General features: G+C 35.7%; 1 protein-coding gene across 7 annotated transcripts in view; it reads left to right on the top strand.

Moving 5' to 3' along the window:
- Positions 1–23,520, top strand: part of LOC143257623 (protein still life, isoform SIF type 1-like) — a 297,368-nt gene that overhangs the window by 227,274 nt on the left and 46,574 nt on the right. For all 7 annotated transcript variants that reach the window (XM_076516633.1, XM_076516638.1, XM_076516637.1 and 4 more), the window contains 3 exons: positions 16,446–16,585; positions 20,029–20,296; positions 20,768–20,911. In XM_076516633.1, the coding sequence (XP_076372748.1) occupies positions 16,446–16,585; positions 20,029–20,296; positions 20,768–20,911 (552 nt within the window). The remainder of the gene's footprint in view (positions 1–16,445; positions 16,586–20,028; positions 20,297–20,767; positions 20,912–23,520) is intronic.

Raw genomic sequence — 23,520 nt, 5'->3', positions numbered from 1 at the left:
TCCCACTAACATCTCACAAGGATTGGCCAGTGATATTAGGGATGAGAATTGTCGTCTCTTTAAAACCGTAAAACTTGCCTCACTTTTCTTAATGTGAATTACAATGTCATATTCCTTTTAGGATATAAAAATAATATATTACTCCTTGTGGGATGTAAATATCTTATGATATTTCATTTAGGGTGTTAAGCGTAATAATTTTTGTAATGTAGAACTGCATCATATTTCTTTAGCTCTTCGTGCACGAGTGGACATCAAAGTGCAGAAGCCACAGACTTCTACTAAGGTGCTATTATTGAACATGGTATTATGTATTTTATGTTGAAGCTATCAACTGTTCATTTTATGTTCTACTGCCGAACTTTTAACAATTCGTGTTAGAGGAAAGTGTATACCAGATACAATATAAAAGGGCTTAAAATATTCTAGAGGCTATGGATATTCAATAACCAAGCTGTACAATATTCCTATTCTTTGCCATTATTCTCTCTAACTTGTCAGTTTGATTGAAAGTTTGTCGTGTATTATAGTCAACATTCCACTTCCAATACTGGGTTGGTTCATCCTATTGATGACGACAGCTATCCTTTATTCTAAACGAGTTGTCTAGGCTCTTACTCTTCAATTTCGAAATTAATATTTATGGAAATTGTTTTTATTATATTACTTTGTATAAGACAAGTAAACTAAAACTTTTCTTCAATGAAGAAAATTTATAAATGGTTAGTATTTAACCTTCAGAAACAATACAACCAAGCTAACAGATGGCATTTGTATCTTCCCTACATAACAGTCCAGACATTCATAGTAGTAGAATGTTAACACACAAAAATAAGACAAATTAAACTCAAATGTGATTGAATAGTTTCATATATGTGTATATACGTTGCTATATGTTAATTTTTGGCTGTGCTGTAATGTAGGGATGGCATACGTATTACATTTATTTACCTTTTTTGGATTTTTTTACGTATCGGCTTGTGTTTTTTTTGTAAGACAATGTTTCAATAGACATAGCAAGGTTGTATTTATAACCAAGCTCTAAATACAGTGAAGCTCCAACTGTAATATTTATTGTTCATCTTTTATTAGCTACTAATTCCTATTTTACCCTGTACTTAATTTAAAAAACAAAACGAAATGTATATATGAAAGCTAAATTTAAGGGGTAATGATAACACCGTTTACACTGAATTATATATTTTTAAAAATACTACTAGTTATTACTGATACTTATAAAAGCGGTTGCTCCGTTTGAAACTGTTACCTCCGTTAATTTGGTTAACACCATTGTTTTATTTTTGAGTCATCATGCGATAAACAAGGGGGAATCATCAGTATCCATAGCTGTAATTAATTTCAAATCAGTCAAGAGATGAAACTATGAGCTAAAATTTGAACTTGAAAAACAAAAACTCAGAGTTGTTCCATGATCCACCTTTTTTTCTTATGATATTTATAAACATTCCCAGAACTTATGACTAAATCATTACATAGATGTTGTTATAATGGAAACACTGTACAGTATTGTGAATTTCTGATGATCTATTGAGATGTTTTAAATTCCCCCATCAATGAACAATCCGAGTTATACCCCACCAACCCACCCACTGCGGTATATTTTCGTATTTACAATGGTAGAAACCGGGTTCTGACACCTGTTGTGGGCAGAGCATAAATAACCCATTGTGTAGCTTTGTGCTTAATTACAACCAAACAGTGGTAGCCATCCCTGCATATGCAGTGCTGCCACCTGCCAGGTAAAATGTGGAACTTCAGGAATTTGATTTTTTTAAATATTTGTTCTCAAATTCGTCTTCTTAATAAGTAGTTTATGTTTATTTTTCACAATTAGAAATTCTTGCATGGAAGTGATGATATCGACACATATTCAAATTTAAACATCTTTTCACAAAAAAGTCAGATTTTTCTCGGAGAATGAAAGGTTGAATCAATATTGACACAACTATACAGCTTTTGAAATATTTTTTGGCATTTTATAGTTAATGCCTCCTATGCCATATCTAAATATTGTTGTGTATATTACAAAAGAGAAGTCAGGAAATACAGTAATATATACATTTGAAATAAGTTGAGATGTTATGAAGATAAAAACTGTGGCTATTCGGAATTACAATACAATACATCGGAAGTTAGTACCGCGATGCAGAATAAATACAACAACTCGGAAATAAGGTAAAATAATTGGAAATATAACCCCACAAAGACCCAATCAACTGTAAGAGACAGGCCTCGTCGGCACTGGAAGAGGCAGGTGTAGATAATACATTTTAATATATTCGTGGTGAGGAGAAACCCGCTTGAAGTACAAATATATCTCAGGACGGCTGGTATGGGTATTAACACTTTTACTAATAAAGCAGAGAACAACGTTTCGACCTTCTTAGGTCATCTTCAATTTAAAAGAGAGAGAGTTTGCAACTGACCGTTGCCGGACACACGTCTTAGGGACGAGAATGTAGGTGGCGTTGCAGTTAGTATTAGGTAATTAATTAGTATAGGTATAAAGATCGTCCTTTGTATTGGTTTAATTTTCGTTTTAGTTGTTTAAGTAGGGATTCGTTGATTTTGCGTGTGTTTATATGGTTATGTTGTGTTTATTTGATTTGCAGTGTTCAAAAACGTGTGAGGGTGTTTTTTTTTTAATCTAGTTTCCATTTTTCAACTTGTTTCTTAAATATAGAAGTCATGGCAGCTATCACATTGTATTTTATAAATAATGTTGGTGTTGTGTTTGTCAGTGTAGTTTTTACATAATATGGACTTTGTAGGGGCCTAGTTTTGTTCCTGATTTTTGAATAAATTTGATGTTTACTGGAATGTTGTGTTTTGTTATAAGTTTATTCCAAATGTTGGGTATTTCTTCGCTGATGTCAGTAACGTATGGTATGCAGCAGAATAAGGTTTTGTAGTTTGTTGTATCTTGGGATTTATTGTTATTTGTTGTTGGTCTAAATGTGTGTGTATAATGTTTTCCACGGTTTGTGGAGGAAACTTATTGATGTTGATGAAGTATTGTTTTATTTTGTCTAATTCGTCGATAGGCCTGGCATGGCCAAACGTGTTAAGGCGTGCGACTCATAATCTGAGGGTCGCGGGTTCGCATCCCCGTCGCGCCAAACATGCTCGCCCTTTCAGCCGTGGGGGCGTTATAATGTTACGGTCAATCCCACTATTCGTTGGTAAAAGAGTAGCCCAAGAGTTGTGAGTGGTGATGACTAGTTGCCTTCCCTCTAGTCTTATACTGCTAAATTAGGGACGGCTAGCGTAGATAGCCCTCGTGTAGCTTTGCGCGAAATTCGAAATTCAAATTCTCTTTATAACGTCGTGTCTTTAGTTTTTTTGAAGAAGAAAATGTCTAGTGAATTAATCGGCTCAGTACTAAATGTACAGTTCATCTACTGTACATATATTGTCTAGTATAGTTAGCTAGGCTACGAGCGCCGTCTGATGGGAATTTCCAAGAAATCATTATCAACTTTGGTATATCAAACTGAAACTTCGGCACTTTCGCTATATTGTTAGGGGTCTCGAAGACAACATAGAAGAGAAGGGAATGATTCGCAGCTGTGGTTGTTTTGATTCTCAAATAGGGATGCGAACCAAAGTTAGTCCTTGAATAGCTTTGCGAATATTAAGAAAAATGTACGTATATTTAAAACGGATGACTGAAGTGGTACATCACACGTAGTTTACGTTATAGTTATGGGCTACTCTTTTACCAACGAATAGTGGGATTGACCGTCACATTTTAACGCCCCCACGGCTGGGAGGGCGAGCATGTTTGGCGCGACTCGGACACGAACCCGCGACCCTCAGGTTACGAAGCGCACGCCTTAACGCGCTAGGCCATGCCAGGTCCATTTCGATCGACGAAGCTCAGTCAGAGAAGGTAACAAACACAAAAGATAGCTCCATTTATTAGTACACTTTATGGACGTGACCATTTTAACCTAAATCGTAGTTTAAAAAGAAGAAATGAGTAGCTATACATAAAAATACACGATGTTTTTGGTTTGTGTTTTCTACCACAAGTTCTGTTAAACACGAGTCCTGGAAACCATTTCTGAATCTAAATGAAATGGGCATGAAATACTTGTGCGCAACATTCTGAAGCCGTGCGGAAAAGTCTTCATGTGCACAAGTTTTGTAAACACATCCAGAGTTGTATTATCAATCACATAATGTCAGTTTCTTTTTAATATAGAGAATCCAAATCACGTGACGAAAGTATCTATAGCCTCGCGCACGCGTTCTTCCCTTTTTCAGAGCACCAACGGTGTCGATACCTTACCGGTTTCATGCTGCTCTAAATATTCGTTCCTGTTTCTTACTACTCACCTATTTATTATTTTTTATTTTATTTGGTCCAACTATTTTCCTCATCTTTCTGTCCTGTAGTATCTCTTTCCATCCCTAACAACTCTTCCTCTGTCGCCTTTTTTAATATTTGTCTTCACCATTCTTATGCTATTTACAATTATCGTTAATAGTAATCTTTTACCAGTTATATTTGTTTCAAAAGTTCATGTGTTTCAAACATTCAGTATTCTAGATAATATTTTTCCCAGCAATTTGGGTCTCGATTACCTGGTCGTTTAGGACACTAGACTCGCAATCCCTATCCCCAACATGCACCCTTTTTCGCCGTCGGAAGGCAACAGAATAATTTGATGGATATGATTAGCAGAAACTGCTAATCCGTATTGAATCTGATTATCAATAAGCACACATTGTTTAGCACGTTTTTTAACATTCATCATTTTAACATATTGTAAATGCATCACTAAAGATCATAACTCTTTGTAAATACATTCACTGGTGAAAGAGGTAAATGGTATGTTTAATTCTAATAACATTTATATTCAGTTTCAAATCCTAATATTTACTTGTATCATACATGACATTTCATGAATAAAATAGTTCCTGAAGTAGTACTTCAAAATTCCCCTCTATGGACTCAGCAGATAACCCAATGTGGCATTGCTATAAGAAAACACACACACACACAGTACTTCAAAAATGCAAGAAATACCATACACCTCAGCTGTCACATTATAATGCAGAAATCAGTTAACTGGGAAAGCAAGTGCCTTGATGTTGCAACTAAACAGGGTTATCACAAATTTTTCAAATTAATCTTTTTTTATTTTTTGTGAAACTTTATCACTCTCTTTATAACGTTGGCCAAGCGTGCTAAGGCATTTGACTCGTAATCCGAGGGTCACGGGTTCGAATCCCGGTCGCGCCAAACATGTTTTCCCTTTCAGCCGTGGGGGCATTATAATGTGACGGTCAATTCCACTATTCGTTGATAAAAGAGTATTGAATAGCTTTGCGAGTATTAAGAAAAATGTACGTATATTTAAAACGGATGACTGAAGTGGTACATCACACAGAGTTTACGTTATAGTTGTTTGTTTGTTTTTTTAATCAACATCATTGTTCTACTATTCTACCACACAAATGAATTTTGGATTCAGTTATGATTCCGTATTAATTGGGCCTGGCATGGCCAGGTGGTTAAGGCGCTCGACTCGTAATCTGAGGATTGCGGGTTCGAATCCCCGTCACACCAAACATGCTCGCCCTTTCAGCTGTGGGGGCACTATAAGTGACAGCTAATCCCACTGTTCGTTGATAAAAAGAGTAGCCTAAGAGTTGGCGGTGGGTGGTAATGAATAACTGCCTTCCTTCTAGTCTTACACTGCTAAATTAGGGATGACTCGCCCAGATAGCTCTCGTGTAGCTTTGCGCGAAATTCAAAAACAAAAAAATAAACCGTATTAATTACTTTTAATCCAGAGTGCGAACCTTTCATTTGAACGTCCAATTAGCTCACAGCAAGGAATACTGAACTTATTAAACTAATTCATTAAAACGGAAGTTGAATTTTGTTTGGAATGATATAACTAAATACATAATTTTAACCAAACATTTCGTTTCTGCTAGAAGACTTATCAGAAATAGCTACATGTTCTTCGTGCACAAATAGCGATAAGCATTTTTCATCTCGTTACATTTTTAAGATTGTTATATCAGTAGCTGTAGGATGTGAAGTGGGTTCGCTATTGAAGTTTACGCAGCGTGAAGGCTGCTTAATGATAAGTTATGTTAAGACTAGAACTGAAACATTTTTTTTTAATATTCTTGGCGAAATTATAAATTTTAGAACATACTTGAACATTCTGCAGAATTTCGTTTTTCATTAGAGTTTCTCATTTTAGTGATTTGTTTGTTTTCTAATTTTGCGCAAAGCTACTCGAGGGCTATCTGCGCTAGCCGTCCGTAATCTAACAGTGTAAGACTAGAGGGAAGGCAGCTAGTCATCGCCACCCACCGCCAACTCTTGGGCTACTCTTTTACCAAGGAACAGTGGGATTTACCGTAACATTATAACGCTCCCATGGCTGAAAGGGCGAACATGTTTGATGCGACGAGGATTCGAACCCGCTACCCTCAGATTACGAGTCGAATGCCTTAACCCCCTTGGCCATGCCGGGCACATTTTAGTGAAGAAGAAATATGTTACAATTGAACCTCAGTGTTGTTTCTGCTATTTATCGAGTGGAGGTGATTTCTTTGTTTTTATTTTTTTTACATTAATACGTTATATTTTATGCATTATTATTTCCATGAAAAGGGTGCCGAAGTTTTGTCTGGAGAATTCACCTGTTGTAACTGCTCGCACCATCATAAAGTAGTGTTGTCTTTCTGTCAGTCATTAGATATTAAAATAAAGTCACCTAAGGTACATTTAACGTAGCAGTTTGTATTGTTGTGACGTCAATTTGTTTCTTTGTTAATTTCGCGCAAAGCTACACAAGGGCTATGTGCGCTAGCCGTCCCTAATTTAGCAGTGTAAGACTAGAGGGAAGGCAGCTAGTCATCACCACCAACTTTTGGTTGAATGGGCGAGAATGTTTGGTGTGACAGCGATTTGAACCCGCGAATCTCAGATTACAAGTCGAGTGCATTAACCATCTGGCCATGCCGGGCCTGTAACATCAGAAAAAAGGTGCGCATGCCAAATGAAATTACGAGAAGAATTGCACATTCTGTAGGTTACAACACAGCATGACATATAAACTTCAGAAGGCAGGAAATAAAAATATTTGTTACCCTTAATTATGGTTTTATTTACTCTTAAAGCTCTGCAGAAGTACATCTAGTAGGATAATTTATGGACCGACTCTTATCTTCTTGAAGTATAGGTTATCAGAAAGAAGGTATCTGTTTAAACACCATACAAGCCTATTGTTTAATGATGGATCTGAATAGCATTTTGTCCGATATAGAGGATAAATAGCCAGAATGGAAAAAAAAGAAAACTTCTCTAGGGTTGGGAGGTAAAACCATCTCTACTTTTGAACTACTGCCTTTGTGTACGATCTTGGCTCGAATAACGAAAAAAGAACCTACGTTATAATGCTTCAACATATGAAAGTGATTAGCGCGTTCGTCGGTATAACAGCGCGAACCTCGAACCTTAAAAGAAATGCAGCCTGATATGTTAAACACTAGGTCACGTCTATCCATGACCATACTGAATTTGAAGTAAGAATTCTAAAGTTCGATACTTGACCCTTAAAAACGATTACAAGTGAAGAACAGGGCAAATCAGAAAAGTTTTATTTGTTGAAAAGTAAGTAATTATTTAGCCACAAAATGTAATCCAGCTTACAAAATGGCTTTACATCACGCTGTAGTAAACTTTCCCTTCGAGTCACTTACAAAATGGCTTTATTTCATATACTAGTGAAGTTAAACTTCGAATAAAATTATTGATTTTTGACGATATACAAGTCTTGTGCCCTTGTTGCTTAATCGTGACACTGAAAACTTATAAAATTAAAATTCTGGGCTCGATATCTAAAGTACGCTACAGCACAGATAACTCGCTGAACTGCTTTGAGCTTAACAGAAAAACTAATATCTCTTAAAATGTCAATTCTGAAAAAAAATTAGTATGGTAAAAAGGTGCTTGATGTATTTATTAGTTTGTTTCAAGGCACTTCTGTTTTGTCGTCTTGCAGTCTTAATTTCTGCCATTAGGGTGCGATATTTAATACTTCACTTAGGTTTAATGTAAGTAGTTAGGTTAAGAAATAAAGACTTGCATGCAAAACCTGGTGTGTTAATGCATGCTAACTAGACAATAAAAATAGAGATGTACTCAGCAAAACCCGGATGTTAATGCATGATAACTGGACAATAAAATACAGATGTACTCAGCAAGACCCGGATGTTAATACATGCTAACTAGGCAATAAAATAGAGGTAGTAGGTCGTCCACAACAATTATATAATAGCTTCTCTTCAAACGGCTTAGTAGTTACGGGTGTGAGATTTGATTGAAGAACTATCTGGTTGTAAACCCGAGATAATAAAATACATAACAGAGTTGTAGATATCACATGGACCACGAATTCTCAGATGCTTGTTAATCAGTTGCTGTAATCCGCTATGATCCTGCGAGTTTCGGTCCGGACATATAATGGCTAAATATCCAGGTCGGAGATCCTTAAAATTTCGGACACAGCCATCCATAATTAGAACTGCAGGCTCACCCTCTGTGCTACAACTCTTCAAACAAATAAGAAGATTGTCTCTACAGTTGTGTTGCACCTCTCGTATCATATTTCATACCTTAGCCTTCCAACCCACAGTCTTGGATGATAACCACTATACCATGTCTGGCCTTGTGTAAAACTCGTTAAAAATGTTGTGAGATTTTTCCACTTTTCGGAACGTGCGTGGCATAGATGACAAACAGTTTTGTTTTTTTTTCAGAAAGACTTAGTTTGGTTTGAAAAGACAGTTTCTCCTAAACTTCTAAGTGAACATATACTTTTCTTTCATTTAATCAGTTTTGTATAATAGCCTCATTTAAAAAAACAAACAAACACAGAAATGTGTATGTTGGAATGAAATATTCAGCACTGTCTCGTTTATTTCCCCCTCCAAAAATATATAATATAATAAGAGGTTTTAACCTGCATGTAACCTCCTAACTGTTCTGTCGTTTTATTCGTTTGAGAAGAAATACAATTATTAAAAGATTTTCGCAATTCGAATATATTCACATTAAAAATAATAATTTTCAGCATTCTGCCAGGTAAAAATTTCATGCTATGCGACAAAATATTATATCTCGGACGAAACAACAGAAATTAAAATAGCCAAGTTTCCAGATATGTTGATTTTTGTTCCCATAGTGATGCATTCCCAGGTGGTAGGGTTGGGAGTTTCTAACGCTACAAGTTTGAGGTTTGGTCCCAGATAAACGATTTACGTTAAAAAAGTGCAGTTGTGAAATTTTAATTGAGTTACCACCTAGAAGCATTGTGATAATTTATATATCTGTTTTAGAGAGTACGAGGATAAAACAATTATGTGAAATGTGTCTGTAACAGTCTGAAAAAACACACTGCTATAACGAAGTTTCAACAAAAAGTAACAATTTATTAAACTGTAACAGCATACTTGGAATAAGATTTAGTACTTACCAAAAATGGCTTAATACTGTTATTAATATTGTGTCTATAAACATGAATATAAACGGTATAGCAATTTTTGACGAACAGGACGATAAATTGGTTTGAAATTGAAAAGACGGAATTACTCTTGTAACATGTGATCGAAAGGGTTACTTTTTACATTTCTTCTCTGCGTGCTAACTTCTTCTAATCATTCTATCTGTGATCAGTTATGTGTTTAAGTGATTTTAAAACTTCGTGAAGCTTCAGTTGTGCACTTTTCTTCCCTCTCACTTCCTTCTACACATACTTCCTAACTCCCCTTTAACTGAAAAAAGCTGGTGATTTCTCAAACATACACACACATTCATTCCCTCATCCAAACATAGGTTTGCTTCAGCCTTATCTTTTGTATTCGTAAGAATCACCGATGATTAATTTACAAAAACGTTTATTATATGCAAACTTTTATTTATTTTGTGGTGCAGTGAGAAAAAATTAAAAAAATTTCTCATTAAATGGAAAAATAATGAAGTTAGAATATGCTGCGAACGACATTTGACCACACAGGACACCAAACAATAGAACATAAATTCCAATATTAATTATTTCATATAACGAAAGCAGGAAAAATAACCACGAGAAGAAAACTTAATTTAAAAAAAAAAACAATGTTTCAAAAGCATTTAACTATATTAATAGCAACAACGAATGAGCACAGTAACAATTCACTAATTATTTCGTATGGCGATGTATTTATTCACTGCTTTAGGTCACGAGAGTACATCTCATGTGGTCATAAGTTCACGCAATCTTTTGCAACATTGATAAGACTGCACAACAAAGTTTTTGCTTCTTGAACACTATTGGGTGTTCCTTACAGAGTTTTGGCTGCCAATCACAAAAATCACATCCAAATTTGCCAATCACGTACAGTTTCATCAAAATATTCAGTTTTGTTATGTTTTTTCTTATATTTGTGTCCAAAATTTTTCGTTTCTGTAAGAGACCTATGAACAATGTTTTGTGCAGTCTGGGCATGTTCAGGCATAAAATCAGGCCAGGTTGGAAGCTATTTTGTGGAAGTATGCAGCCCGGGCATGCCGGAGCCAGCTTGACTCTGTCTCAGCAGGCTATAAAAGTGGCTTGCATACATAGATGCTGCTCATTGGATTAATATAGACCTTACAGTGTGTACGTATTGTTTCAGAATATAGCATTGTCTCAGTAGCACTGTAACAAGTAAGTTAGGTGTTATAGACGTTTTACAGGATGATTGGTGTATCTTGTGAAGAAAGCATATTATTTGTACTTCGGCTGTAAAATTGGTGTTCAAGACCAGGAATGGGCGCCTCACATTTGTTGTGTGACACGTGCTGTCTGTCTGAGAGCATGGCTCAGAGGCACTCGAAAGACAATGCCGTTTGCTGTTCCGATGATATGGCGAGAACAGAAAGACCATGTGACGGACTGTTACTTCTGTTTGACTAATGTGTCCGGTTTCTCTGCCAAAAACAAGAAGTCAATTTAATACCCTAATCTGCCTTCAGCAATGAAACCCGTGCCACATGACGACAGTCTTCCAATTCCGACACCACCAGAGGAATGTGCCTTAGACGAACCAGATGAAGAAATTGCAATGCAGGGAACTGGCAGTAACATTGATCCGGATTTTGAACCGTGCTCCTCAAGCGATCCACATCTCATAACACAGTCAGAATTAAACGATCTGGTCAGAGATTTGGGTCTGTCAAAAGCAAAAACCGAATTGCTGGGTTTGAGACTGCAGGAATGGTGTTTGCTGTCACCAGGTACGACAATTTCTGTTTCTTAAAGCCGCCAAGATCATGTAACCAAATTCTTTGCAAGTGTTGACAGTCTCTGTTTCTGTGTTGACATCGAAGGATTGTTCTCTGCTTTGGGTTGTGACCATGACCCTCGAGAGTGGCGTCTATTTATTGATTCATCAATGTTAAGCCTCAAAGCTGTTCTGTTACACAATGACAACGTTCACATTTAGTACCTGTTGGCTATGCAGCAAACATGAAAGAAACCTACGAGAACATGGAAATGTTTCTGAAGCACATCCAGTACAGCAAGTACAACTAGAATATCTGTGGAGGTCTCAAAGTCGTTGCACTGTTATTGGGACTGCAGCTCGGCTATACAAAGTACTGTTGCTTCATCTGTGAATAGGACAGTCGTACCAAAGAGTCACATTATTCTAGACAGAGCTGGCCACTCCGTTCCAGGACAGAAAAATGTGGCGCATGAACGGCTTGTCGACCCTGCAAAGATTTTTGTGCCTCCTCTTCACATAAAATTGGGACTTGTGAACAATTTTGTGAAAGGAATGAACAAAGAAGGCGAAGGTTTTCGTTATTTAAGACAGATGTTCCCAAGAATAACTGAGGCCAAGATCAAAGAGGACATTTTTGTTGGCCCTCAGATCAGACATGTTATGAGTGACAAGCGGTTCGAAGATCTGTTAGTTGGGCCAGTAAAGATTGCCTGGAAAGCCTTCAAAGACGTTGTTGACAATTTTCTTGGCAATTAGAGAGCCCCACATTACATTCAGCTGGTAGACAAACTTCTCAAAGCATACAAAACAATGAAGTGCAACATGTCACTCAAAATTCATTTCCTCCACTCACACTTGGACTTATTCCCCGCAAATCTCGGTGCTGTCAGTGACTAACATGGTGAAAGGTTTCACCAGGACATTGGTACAATGAAAAAACGATATCAGGACAACTGGAATCCGTCAATGCTTGCTGACTACTATTGGACACTGTAACATTGAATACAAACGAAAATCAGGAGCAAAACACTTTTAATTATGTTGAACTTAATAGCGTATTAGAAACGTAAACGCAATTAAAAACGTTATTACCGGTAAACAGTTAATTGTCTATATCTCAGAGTTCCTACGTGATGAAGAAAAACCAAAACTATATCTGTACATACCCACCAGGCTCCTGTCACACTCAGCAAAAAATTTTCAAAAAAATTGTTGTGGAGTGTAATATCTGTACCTCACCACTAGGGAAACATGTGTCAGTTTCATAATACATACATGTTTACTCAAAATAAACTTGATCATGTAGAAGGTGAGTTAGCGTTTTAATGTAATTAAAAATTCATAGATAAACTAAACGACAGATGGAATAATAAATTAACGATAAACAAAACGCTCTAAAAAATAGCTATGTCAAATTTAAAATTTTTCTCGCTGTTTTGTTTGAAACGATTTTTTTAAATCCGGTATTTATTGAACAGTAAACAAATTGAAAATACCTCGGTTGTTATATGCATACACTCTCGATACAATAAACAACAGACGTAATTGGTTAAAATATCCCTAAACATAAAATGACTGAAGAGGGATAAAACAGCATTATTATAAGTATTTCAGTTCACTAGACGTCGTCATTAGTTTCTACTCGTATCATTATCATCGGTGGTTAAGTAGCTTGACTCGTAATCCGAGGGTCACGGGCTCGAATCCCCGTCACACCAAACATGCTCGCCCTTTCAGCCGTGGGGGCGTTGTAATGTGACGGTCAATCCCACTATTCATTGGTAGAAGAGTAGCCCGAGAGTTGGCGGTGGGTGGTGATGACTAGCTGTCTTCCCTCTAGTCTTACACTGCTAAATCAGGGAAGACTAACGCAGATAACCCTCGTGTAGCTCTACGTGAAATCCAAAAACAAACATACGTTATCATCGTTAGCTTATAACTCGTTTTTCACTAGCAGCTGAAACTTTAGTATGACATGTAATTGGATATGACCAGAAGAAACCTGTTTCTAATCCATTATGTATAGTAAATGTATTACACGACTCTCAATTATTTTCAATATCGCACGCAATAATTGTACAGCATCCTCCAAGCTCTTAACGTCACCAATCACAAATTTCCGAAATTTCTTTGATCGATTAATCTAAATTTAAAGGAAGTCAATAACTTTTGTTATAACATTAGAGCAATACTAGGGAACGTGGCCCAGTGATTAGAGCATCAGTGGAAATTCGAGGACCTGGGTACGAGACGTGGTACTACCAAATATGCTTTGCATCAGTATCATTCGATTTTGTATTTAAGAATAGATATATCAGGCGGATGGTGCTGTAGGATGTTTGCCTTGCGTTTGGTTTACGGTTCGCAGCTACGGACCACGATTGCCTGAACTGTAGAGTCGCTTATCCCGCTGTTTAGTTCATTGGGATCATTCAGGTGATAAAAACAAAATGGATGCATTAAATTTAAATTCAAGAATAGCCGTTATCATTATAAACATTATAATTCAGGTTTAATAATCAGATACAAATAAAAAGGTCGCATGTATGTGAGTATGCGAGAGCTAGAGAGAGTGACGCACGACATTTTTTAATTCAAGAAGAAAAAATTGAATCCTACGTTTTGTAGTTATAAATAGTGCCCCAGGGCAAGCTGTTCGAGTTCACTTAGAACTGTTGAAATAAGTATTTTATTCCGGGTTTCCATATGTCTAAAAATGAGTTTTAGCTTCAAAATTTACCTTTACCAACTCCCACTCCTTTCCTTTCTGTACTCCAAAGAAGAATTTCGAGCTAGCAATAATTTAGAGAACTTTATATTAAACCCCACATATTGTTTGTATTCCGTAATGTTGGTTAGCCGTGGATTCAGAGGGTATAGTAAAAGAAATAATAGATTAGAGTCCTTGGTATTTTTATCGAAGTTGCACGTTTCTGGTGAGGAAAATAAAGATTTACAATCGATATTTCAAACTGACGAATATCATGCGAGACGTAAAATCGTTGAGTCCGCGCATCACAAACATACAAAGTGGTTCTTACATTGTTGACCTATTGGCGTGCGTTCTTCTTTACTTAGAAGATTCTTAGAATTACTAGTTGTCATTGTTGAGGTGCCATAATCCCAAGACAGTTGCTGAGACAATTATTTAATGTGCGTCTTCTAGTTATTTATTTAGTTCCAAGACTGTTTCTTTTTCCCGTAGCAATGTGCTCATCATGTTAATGGACAGAGCTAGTTTGTCGCGTATCTGAGTTAGGATAGTTAAGCCTTCGTTTCCATATCGTTTATACAGATATCCGTTTATTTTCATTCAAAACATGAAAGGAAGCTCAAGTTTGTCTACAGCAAGCTATATTCAAAGTGTTGTATTCCGAGGAAATAGGTGTTTCTTGTTTCCGAACAGTGAGCCGAGCGTAGCCCAACGGTTAACTTCCTAGACTGTGGATCTGCTTGTCCGATTGTTGATAAAATAAGGCCGAGTTCCGCAGTTTAGAGTCCTGAGCGCGTTATAAGAGTAACGGTCAGAGCCCGCTATTCAATCAGAAAAATGTTGGCGGTGGGTGCTGTTGACAAGCTGTGTTCTCTATTCTCTGCCATTTCAGATTATAGTTGGATATCTTTCGAGTAGTTTTGCTGGAATAGCCAATACAAAGAAAACATATATTCCAAATAAGAAAGAAAATGCGCGAAGTACAAACAAACGTTCCTCTAGTTGCTATAGGATATAGCAGTACAAACAGAAGTTCCTCTAATTGCTACAGGATATTACAGTACAAACAGATGTTTCCCTCTTTGCTACAGGATCTTACTGTAAAAACAGAGATTCCTCTACTTGCTACATGATGTTACTCTACAAACAGACATTCCTTCTTACTTACTTCATCCAAACCTTTCTGAAAATTTTCTTATTGCTTCAGAACGTGATGTGTTATGACTAGCGTTTTTAAGTTTCCCGAAGATATTTAATCATTCTTAGTGAAAAGTACAGTTGAAACATAATATTGCACGAGTGCTGTTTTAATGTTTGTACTTTAAGAGCCTAATTGAAACAAATTTTTATGATTTAGATCATTTGAAATATATATTTTCTTTCAAGATTAGAATGTTGTGTGTATAAAATGTAGATAAAATGAACACGATAACTGTAACATCTGTGTGATTATTTTGATGATCTTGATGCAATCACTTATTTAATATGTCCGCCCATAACGTAATAATAGCCTGTTCTTATAACAAAGTTACATAGCAGTCTGTCTCGCAGAAGAATCGAACGAAGGATTTTCGCGTTATAAGTTCGTGAGATTACCCTTGACCCATACCTTCCGTTTATTCAAGTGACTGCATTATACATCTTCTTCAAGAATATTCGTAACTCACTGTGCTTTGAGAATTTATTGATGTGTATTTTGCATAATAAATTACATATTTAGTTATTGTTGTGCCGTGTTTATTGGGTCGAGCATGACCACTAGTTTAGCGTGCTAGGCTGCTGACGGAAAGGTCCAAATGTTTGTCTCTCTGAAGTTCAGCTATTGGCGCATTATAAAAATGATAGTCGATCTCGTAGCGGTGGGTGCTATTAACTGGTTGTCCTCTGTCTCCTTCGCAGACACCTGTATCTTAGCTCTATGATTTTTTTTTACCTAGCCATTTTGCCCCTGTGTTTCAAATATACTGCTAAGACTTGTTGAAGTCTGCACAACGTTACTCGAAAATTATCTGGTCAGTTACCCCAATTTAGAAGTGATAGACTCGAGGGAAAGCTGCTAGTCAGTACTACCCACCGCCAATTCTTGGGTTATTCTAACCTAAGGGTTAAATTGGCTGTCACATTATAGCGTCCCAACGGCTGAAGGTGGAAATATATTTTTCTCCCATTTATTCCAAGATAGTTAAGGTTTGAATTTTGACTACAGTAAAATTTAGCTCAATTTGTTCAGTATTCTGTTGTGTCTTAGAAGCATTAAATAGATGAAAACCTAAGTGATTTGCCACGTTAAGTCAAAAATATATAACTCTATTATTTCCTCTGTAAACAGCCGAAACTTACTGTAGTTGGTAATTAGAACATAATTAATAGTACTGTTCTGTGATGATGTTTGTATTACAGTTTCTGTCATCACGCTTATTTCTCCACCCAGATGTCAGATGACGATAGACTGTCTCTTACTACTGCTGTTAGCGATGAAGAGGACGCCGAGACAAGAAACTCTCCATTCAGGGCTCGTTCGGGGACTGCCGCAGCCTCTTTCAACTGTACCGGTGCTGTTAGAAAAGCTGGGTAAGTTAAGCCCAACACTACAAAGTTAGATACAAAGTTTTGCCAAATTAGATTTAGCTAAACAGAAATCTTCATCTAAAACGGTGATGAATTAGTCAATGTATTGCTGCAGTTTATTTGATAATTTTTCATCACACTTAATTTTAATTTAATTAAATGCAAGGATGATTTATTTTACTCACAGGTCAAATGGTCGTAACAAAATTATCACCGTTTTACCACTAGTTTTCCAGGATGAAATGTCACAAATAATGTTTCATAACTCATATTCCAAATAATAGTTGAGCTGATGAGTTCTGTTAAGTAAAGACAAACTCTATGTTGGACATTTTTATTCGAACCCCTAATGGCCCAGTTAAAAATCACTTGTTAACAATTTTTGTAGTACTGATTTGATGTTTAGAAAGTCGCATTACTGGCACGATATGTTTAATTATGATTATTACTGATAGCATATGTTGGAAGACTGTTTCCCTAAGCCTTTTAGATCTGGAAGGTAAGGTTTCAGAAGACCATGAGCAGTTTAAAAAATTAGAGCTATTTTTAACTTGAAATGGCCAGTAGAACAGATCAAAACCAAAATTACAAGATTACGATAGTAAATTGAGTTAATTCAGTAATGTGTAAACTCGAGGGTCTTTGATTCACGTCCCATTGTCATAAAATCGTTGTGCACGCTTTGAAACAAATGGATGATCCAAAAGAGTGTCAATGAAATCCGAATACTCTATTAAAGTAGTTGAAAAGATGGCGGTAGGTGCTGTTGACACTTGTTATAATTTATCCTTGACAAGTTACATATTTCAATTTCAAATAGTCGGAAAATTTAATTTATAAGTTAATTGAATGTACATCTGTATTAAATTTATGATATTTGCCAAGATTGAAACACACAATTTTTCTTTCTTAACGCAAACATAAATTTAATATACAAACAACAATACAATTTATAACAAAGGTTATAACAATTAGTTATAACAAATAATGATTTATATACACACATTTTACAAACTCACTAACAATAGTCAATCTTCTACCTGGTCTGGAACTGAATACATTATCGACGATACAGGTCCACGATGAGATATTTAATTCTGAGTTGATACTGTTACACTTCGCTTAAGCTAGTTAGCTGTCTAATTCTTGACTGGCCTCATGCTTACACGTTGCCTTTTTACCAACGAAGATATTCAGTGTCCTCGTAGAAATACTAACGCCCGAAGTTATTTCACTGAAGTCAAACGGTTTGTAACGTTCGAAATCTATAAACGTTCTTGGTCAAATATCTGTAGTTTTCCTATTAATAAGCGTTTATTACAGTTATAGCTTCCGGAGTTTATCGCATACTGACTGTAAGAACTAAACATTATTACAAACCTTCTTCTCGCTTGTTGCAATGGCTACATTTTATACTTATTAGGCGATATTCTCGAAAATTCAGCTGGCAATCACTGGTATTTTACATGCATTGTTCCTGGTTGATTCTTACGCTCAAGAATCTTCTACAGATTTAGCAAATGAGCGGGACTTTTGCAGTACCTATTTAGCAATATACATTGCATGCATTTCTAACTGAAACAAACATCGATATTAAAATAAATGTATAACGGTAAATCCGTTACTCGACTAACTTCTCTGGTGGCGTTATAATGTTACGATCAGCCCCACTATTTATTTAGTAAAAGAGTAGCCCAGGAGTTCACGGTGGGTGGTAATAACTAGCTGCCTTCCATTTAGTCTTACACTGCTAAATTAGGGGCAGCCAGAGCAAATATCCTTCGTGTAGCTTTTCAAAACCAAATTTTCAGCCCAAAATTAGGGCTTGCTTAGAGCAGATAACCTTAGTATAGCTTTGTACAACTATCGAAAACAACTTATTTTTTACAGTGCTGCTATTATCTATAATAATCACACATCGCCAGAGGGCGCTCGCATAGTATTAAAGTCCACCATGATCTAGAACTGAGGGAAAGTTTGGTTGAAGTATTTATCCAAGCAATAAATAATTTAAAGTCTCCTCTTTACGTTCAGAAGTTTCCCCTCTTCCGTCAAAATATATGGACTCTTTTTACACGCTGAGACAGTGACGTCACCATGTCGAAGACTTCTGATGGCTCAGTGTCAGCGGTCCTTTAGATACAGGCTACAGAATATTAGGCCATGCTTATGGAAATGTTCGTAAAATGTAAAAAAAATAAACCACAGAAAGTCAACATCTAACTTGATTCGTATCTCTCGGAGGTTTCGTCAACAATAAAGTTGTGTATTTTTTCATGTTACAAAAAGCGATGCGTGTCACTAATAGGATAATGTACAATGGGTGAACGTTACCTTGACGATTGGTTCTCCGATATCAGTCGTGTCAGAATGTGAACTATACTGGTATACCACACATTCCTTCTTGATTAATGAAACGTTAAGCGAGAGTTGCTGTCAGAAATGGTTCGTTTTGTTTTCAGAACCACCTGAAACTTTAATATTTGATAGCTTATATCGCTAAAATTTGGAGTTCGATCCATGCTATTAGCACAACACATTGTACAGCTCTCTGTTTATTAACACTTATGAAGGACAATCGTACTAATAGATTCTGTCATTTATAACTTCCTAGATTAATTCTTCATCTTCAGAATTCTTTATTTTTAGTTTATATTAAAACCTATTGTGCAAATCCTTGTGAAATTGTACAACTCATAAAAATTGCTCGTCGTTAAAGAAGAAAACTACTTGCTTTTAAACAGGTGGCAATTCATGTACAGAATGTTAAGTAACATAAATTAGAAGAACTTTTTTCAAAAAATCAAGGAAGACTCTAAATATGAAAATTCTTAACAAAAACAACCAATCGCACGAAAAGTATCAGTAAATTGTTACGAAAGACAACAAATCACAGTGAGTATGCCATTGAGTATTTTAAGCATCTTAATCTTAAATGTTAATTTTTAATGTGCACTGTTCCAATTCTATATAATTTTAATAAATAACTGTTTCGCTCTGTGTAGGAAAAAATTGTTAGTGTTTATAGATACTGTAAAATTTATATTTCATTCCTTTCTTCCAAATATTTGTGGATGGTCTTTGTTATCATCATTTTCGGTTTGTGTTGTTATAAATATCTTGCTATGGACCTCATCATAACTTGAAATTAATAAATGACGATCCCTAGTGGCTCAGCGGTATGTCTGCGGACTTACAATGTTAAAAACCGGGTTTTGATACCCGTTGTGGGCAGAGCACAGATAGTTCATTGTGTAGATTTGTGTTTAATTTAAAAATAATAATAATAATAAATGACGAATTGCATAGTTATTCAATATCGTGTTCCAAAAGCCAAAATTCCTAACTTGCATGAATTCAAAAAAAAAGGTATAATAGATACACAGTACTAATAGTTTCGTATTTCCACAATTCGGTTTATATTCATTTCTCTCTGTTTTTAACAGATTTCTGAGTGTGAAGAAGTGGCTTCTTAGAAAACAACGACAGGTGGAGCTAGCCAAGAAGCGGGGTTGGAAAGGGTATTGGGTTAGTTTAAAGGGTACCACTCTTTTATTTTATCCGTGTGATAACCGAGATGGTCGTGCAATTGACAGCACCCCTAAACATCTAATCATCGTGGATGGAGCTATCATGCAGCCTATTCCAGAACATCCTAAGCGAGATTACATATTTTGCCTGAGCACTGCTTTCGGTGATGCGTACCTCTTTCAGGTAAGGACACGAGATTTCACCTCATTTCATACGTCACTCTGAGCATAGTTGTTGTTGTTTTTTTACAGTACAATTAAATGAAAAATCATTAGTTTTTTTTGTGGATTTTCGGTAAATGTGTAGAAATAACTGAAATAGGTAAACACTTGTTAACAAGTATCCTCGATTTGGTCTCTTGCTGTAGATCTCATCAAATTATTGGTAAAATAAAAAGAATGCATTTTTGTAAATTAGTGCCTTAAATATTCTTTAAATACAAAAACCAAACCTAGACTGATATTACAGTGTGTCCGGGAATTAAATTTACATATTTTTTGATACGCTCATTTTCCATTGAAAATATAATATTAAAACTTTGTCGTTTAAAAAACATTAAATGAATATTACAAACTGTCGCTGTTATCCATTTATTGTCGCCTCTGAATTATGTGTTTTGTGAATATATAAACACACATTTTGTTGTTGTTACAGGCCCCATGTCAGGTAGAATTAGAGAATTGGATTAACAGCATTCATTGTGCTTGTGCAGCGGCTTTTGCAAGGCATCGCGGGAAAACTGGAACATTGCACCTTCTGCAAGAGGAAATCTTCCGCTTGGAAAAGGAAATCGAGTCGGTAGGTTTTTCCATCTGATACTGTGTTTAGGATTGGTGGAAATAGAGAACTTGCAATCCCTTCGTTTCTGTGTTCCTTCAATTCTCTGGTGCAGTCTAAACAAACTATCATTTACAACCCTTTTGAACCGCACACATTTTTTCTGTGGTTGAGATTACTTGTACGTCGAAGTGGAAAGACTTGACTTTCGTTGTGGTTGTGATTAGTTGTACGTCAAGTTAGAAAAGCTTGACTTTCATTGTGGGTGAGATTAATTATGTCTAAAGGTGAAAAGGCTTAACTTTCTTTGTGCTTTAGATTAATTGTGCTTCGAGTAGGTTGTATGAACTTGTATTATCTGAAAGTTTCTCGTGTATTTGAACAGTATTACAAAAGGATACATGAACATCAAAGCAGTCATTTCTTTTTATCGCTGAAGAAAATTCCCTTATTGGTTACGTTATTTAAGCTTCTTTCTTGTACTATCATGTGCCATGCTACTCAACCGAAATTCTGTTCTTATATCTATTTTGTAATCCTCTCTTTTAAAAACAGTTTCTTAGCAAATATAAAAAAACAACAAATTATCTTACTCTGTCGATAGACTATTATAATTTTGTGATTTAAAGAGTCCGAAACTCTGTTAAGTTAATTCATGTTGGCAATTTTTCTCTAAAGTACGTGAAGCGATCGACTGTTAATAAATCTGATATAGATTTACAATAAGTAAACTGAGTTTCATATGATTTACTAGCTTTACAATCATATATCTAGCATTCCAGCATGGACCTGAATTTTTTTTAAGAGCAAGGGCGATAATTAGAGCTAAAGGTTTATTTTTCACCCTTTTAAACCTGTTGGTTAGAGCTTATTACAAATAGGTATAATTTACTGAAGTAAAGATATCTGTTTTTTAGAGATTCTACTGTGAGAACCAATAATGCAACTGAGAGCCATGCTCTATAGAAAGCTATTATCGCTATAAAAAACTTTTGTTGTTGTTATTGCTGTGTCATTTTGTTGTTATTGTTGCTGTTTGTTTCTTTTCTACACTGAACAACACACGGTGTAAGAACTATAAAACTTTTCAAATGATTAAGAATGAATGCTGCATTGTTTGTAATGTAAGAAACCACTGAAGTCGGCTGGTTTTACTATTTTTCCTACTTACAAAAGAAAAGATAAAAAGAACTTCTGTCACAATGTTGGAAGTGAAATTCATGTACATGTAGAATTAAGTTTATTTTTTTATTCTGTTTCCTAAAATAATACTTGTTACCTCACGTAATCTTCGGCTGAGAAGTTAATAATGAGTGGCTTAGTATAATGTTTTAGTATAGACCGAAAAAATACTATGGAAACGTCCAATAAAAATCGCAAAATTTCGCCGATGTTATAATGAGTTTGTAGAATCAAGAGTTTCTAAACTACGTACTTAACATGTGATAAACAATAACCAATCAGTATTTGTTTGTTTGCTTTGGAATTTCGCACAAAGCTACAAAGCTACTCGAGGGCTATCTGTGCTAGCCGTCCCTAATTTAGCAGTGTAAGACTAGAGGGAAGGCAGCTAGTCATCACCACCCACGGTAAGTCGCTTAAAATGCTAATATCAACTCTTGGGCTACTCTTTTTTACCAAATGATTGTTTGAATAGCTGTTACTTTTTCTTAAATTTATTTATATAATGTTTAAAAAACTTTAAAAAAATGATCTGGTACGCCGCCATTTGAATGATTGAAAATAAAACAATGTGAGATTTTAAATGACACCAGGTTTATGTGCGAACCACAGGTGAGAGGAATAATCAATGAAACCCATAAGTCGGAGAACGAAGAGAACTTTCACGTAGTTTTCACAATAGGAAACATTCAACAGTCAAATAACTTAAAAAATAACGAATAAAAATAATAAAATTTGGAATCGTCGTCCTTGGAGACCCTGAATATTCTTTGCTGCAACGTGTAAGATAATCGTAAGTATTTTACCAACTGTTGAAGAAAGCAAATGGAAATTTGGCAGCTAAAATCTCAACATAAAACCAGTAAGAAATGTTTTTTATATGAAGATATCAGTGTTGCCCGTAATCCTACTAAAATGAATGGTTTTTCTTATCGGTTCTTTATACTGATTTGTGACAGTAAAAAATAAATAAAATGACGTAAAAAAGTTAATAAAGAGCACAAGTATAGATTACACAAAGAGACGAAAAATGTAATCTAAGATATCGTTGTGTAATCAGACTTTGATCGAACTGTTAATACCAAAATTACTAACTTTTGCTTTTGCCTGACATGGGTCGCGCGTTCGAATCTCCATCACGCTTAAGATGCTTGTCTTTTCAGTTTACTGCAATTGTTGTCATGAAGACTGAATAAGTAATGAATCATGTCTGGGGCTCGTGATGTCAGAATATTTTAATAACACAACGAAAACTCCTGTGAATAATGTTTTTTTTTCATGAGTAAGATATATTGGAGCTTGTAAAATTACATTGTTTCTAGTTAATGGACTATCTTTGCTGTGCCCACAACGGGTGTCAAAACTCAATTTTAAGCATTGTAAACTTTTGGATATTCTTCTGTGATATTGGGAAGCAAAATTTATTATAATTTACATAAATACACTTC

The sequence above is a fragment of the Tachypleus tridentatus genome, chromosome 7, assembly GCF_004210375.1.
Source record: "Tachypleus tridentatus isolate NWPU-2018 chromosome 7, ASM421037v1, whole genome shotgun sequence".
In the NCBI taxonomy this organism is placed as follows: domain Eukaryota; kingdom Metazoa; phylum Arthropoda; class Merostomata; order Xiphosura; family Limulidae; genus Tachypleus; species Tachypleus tridentatus.
Note: the sequence above shows the minus strand (reverse complement) of the source record. Positions and strands in the feature narration are given on the sequence as shown.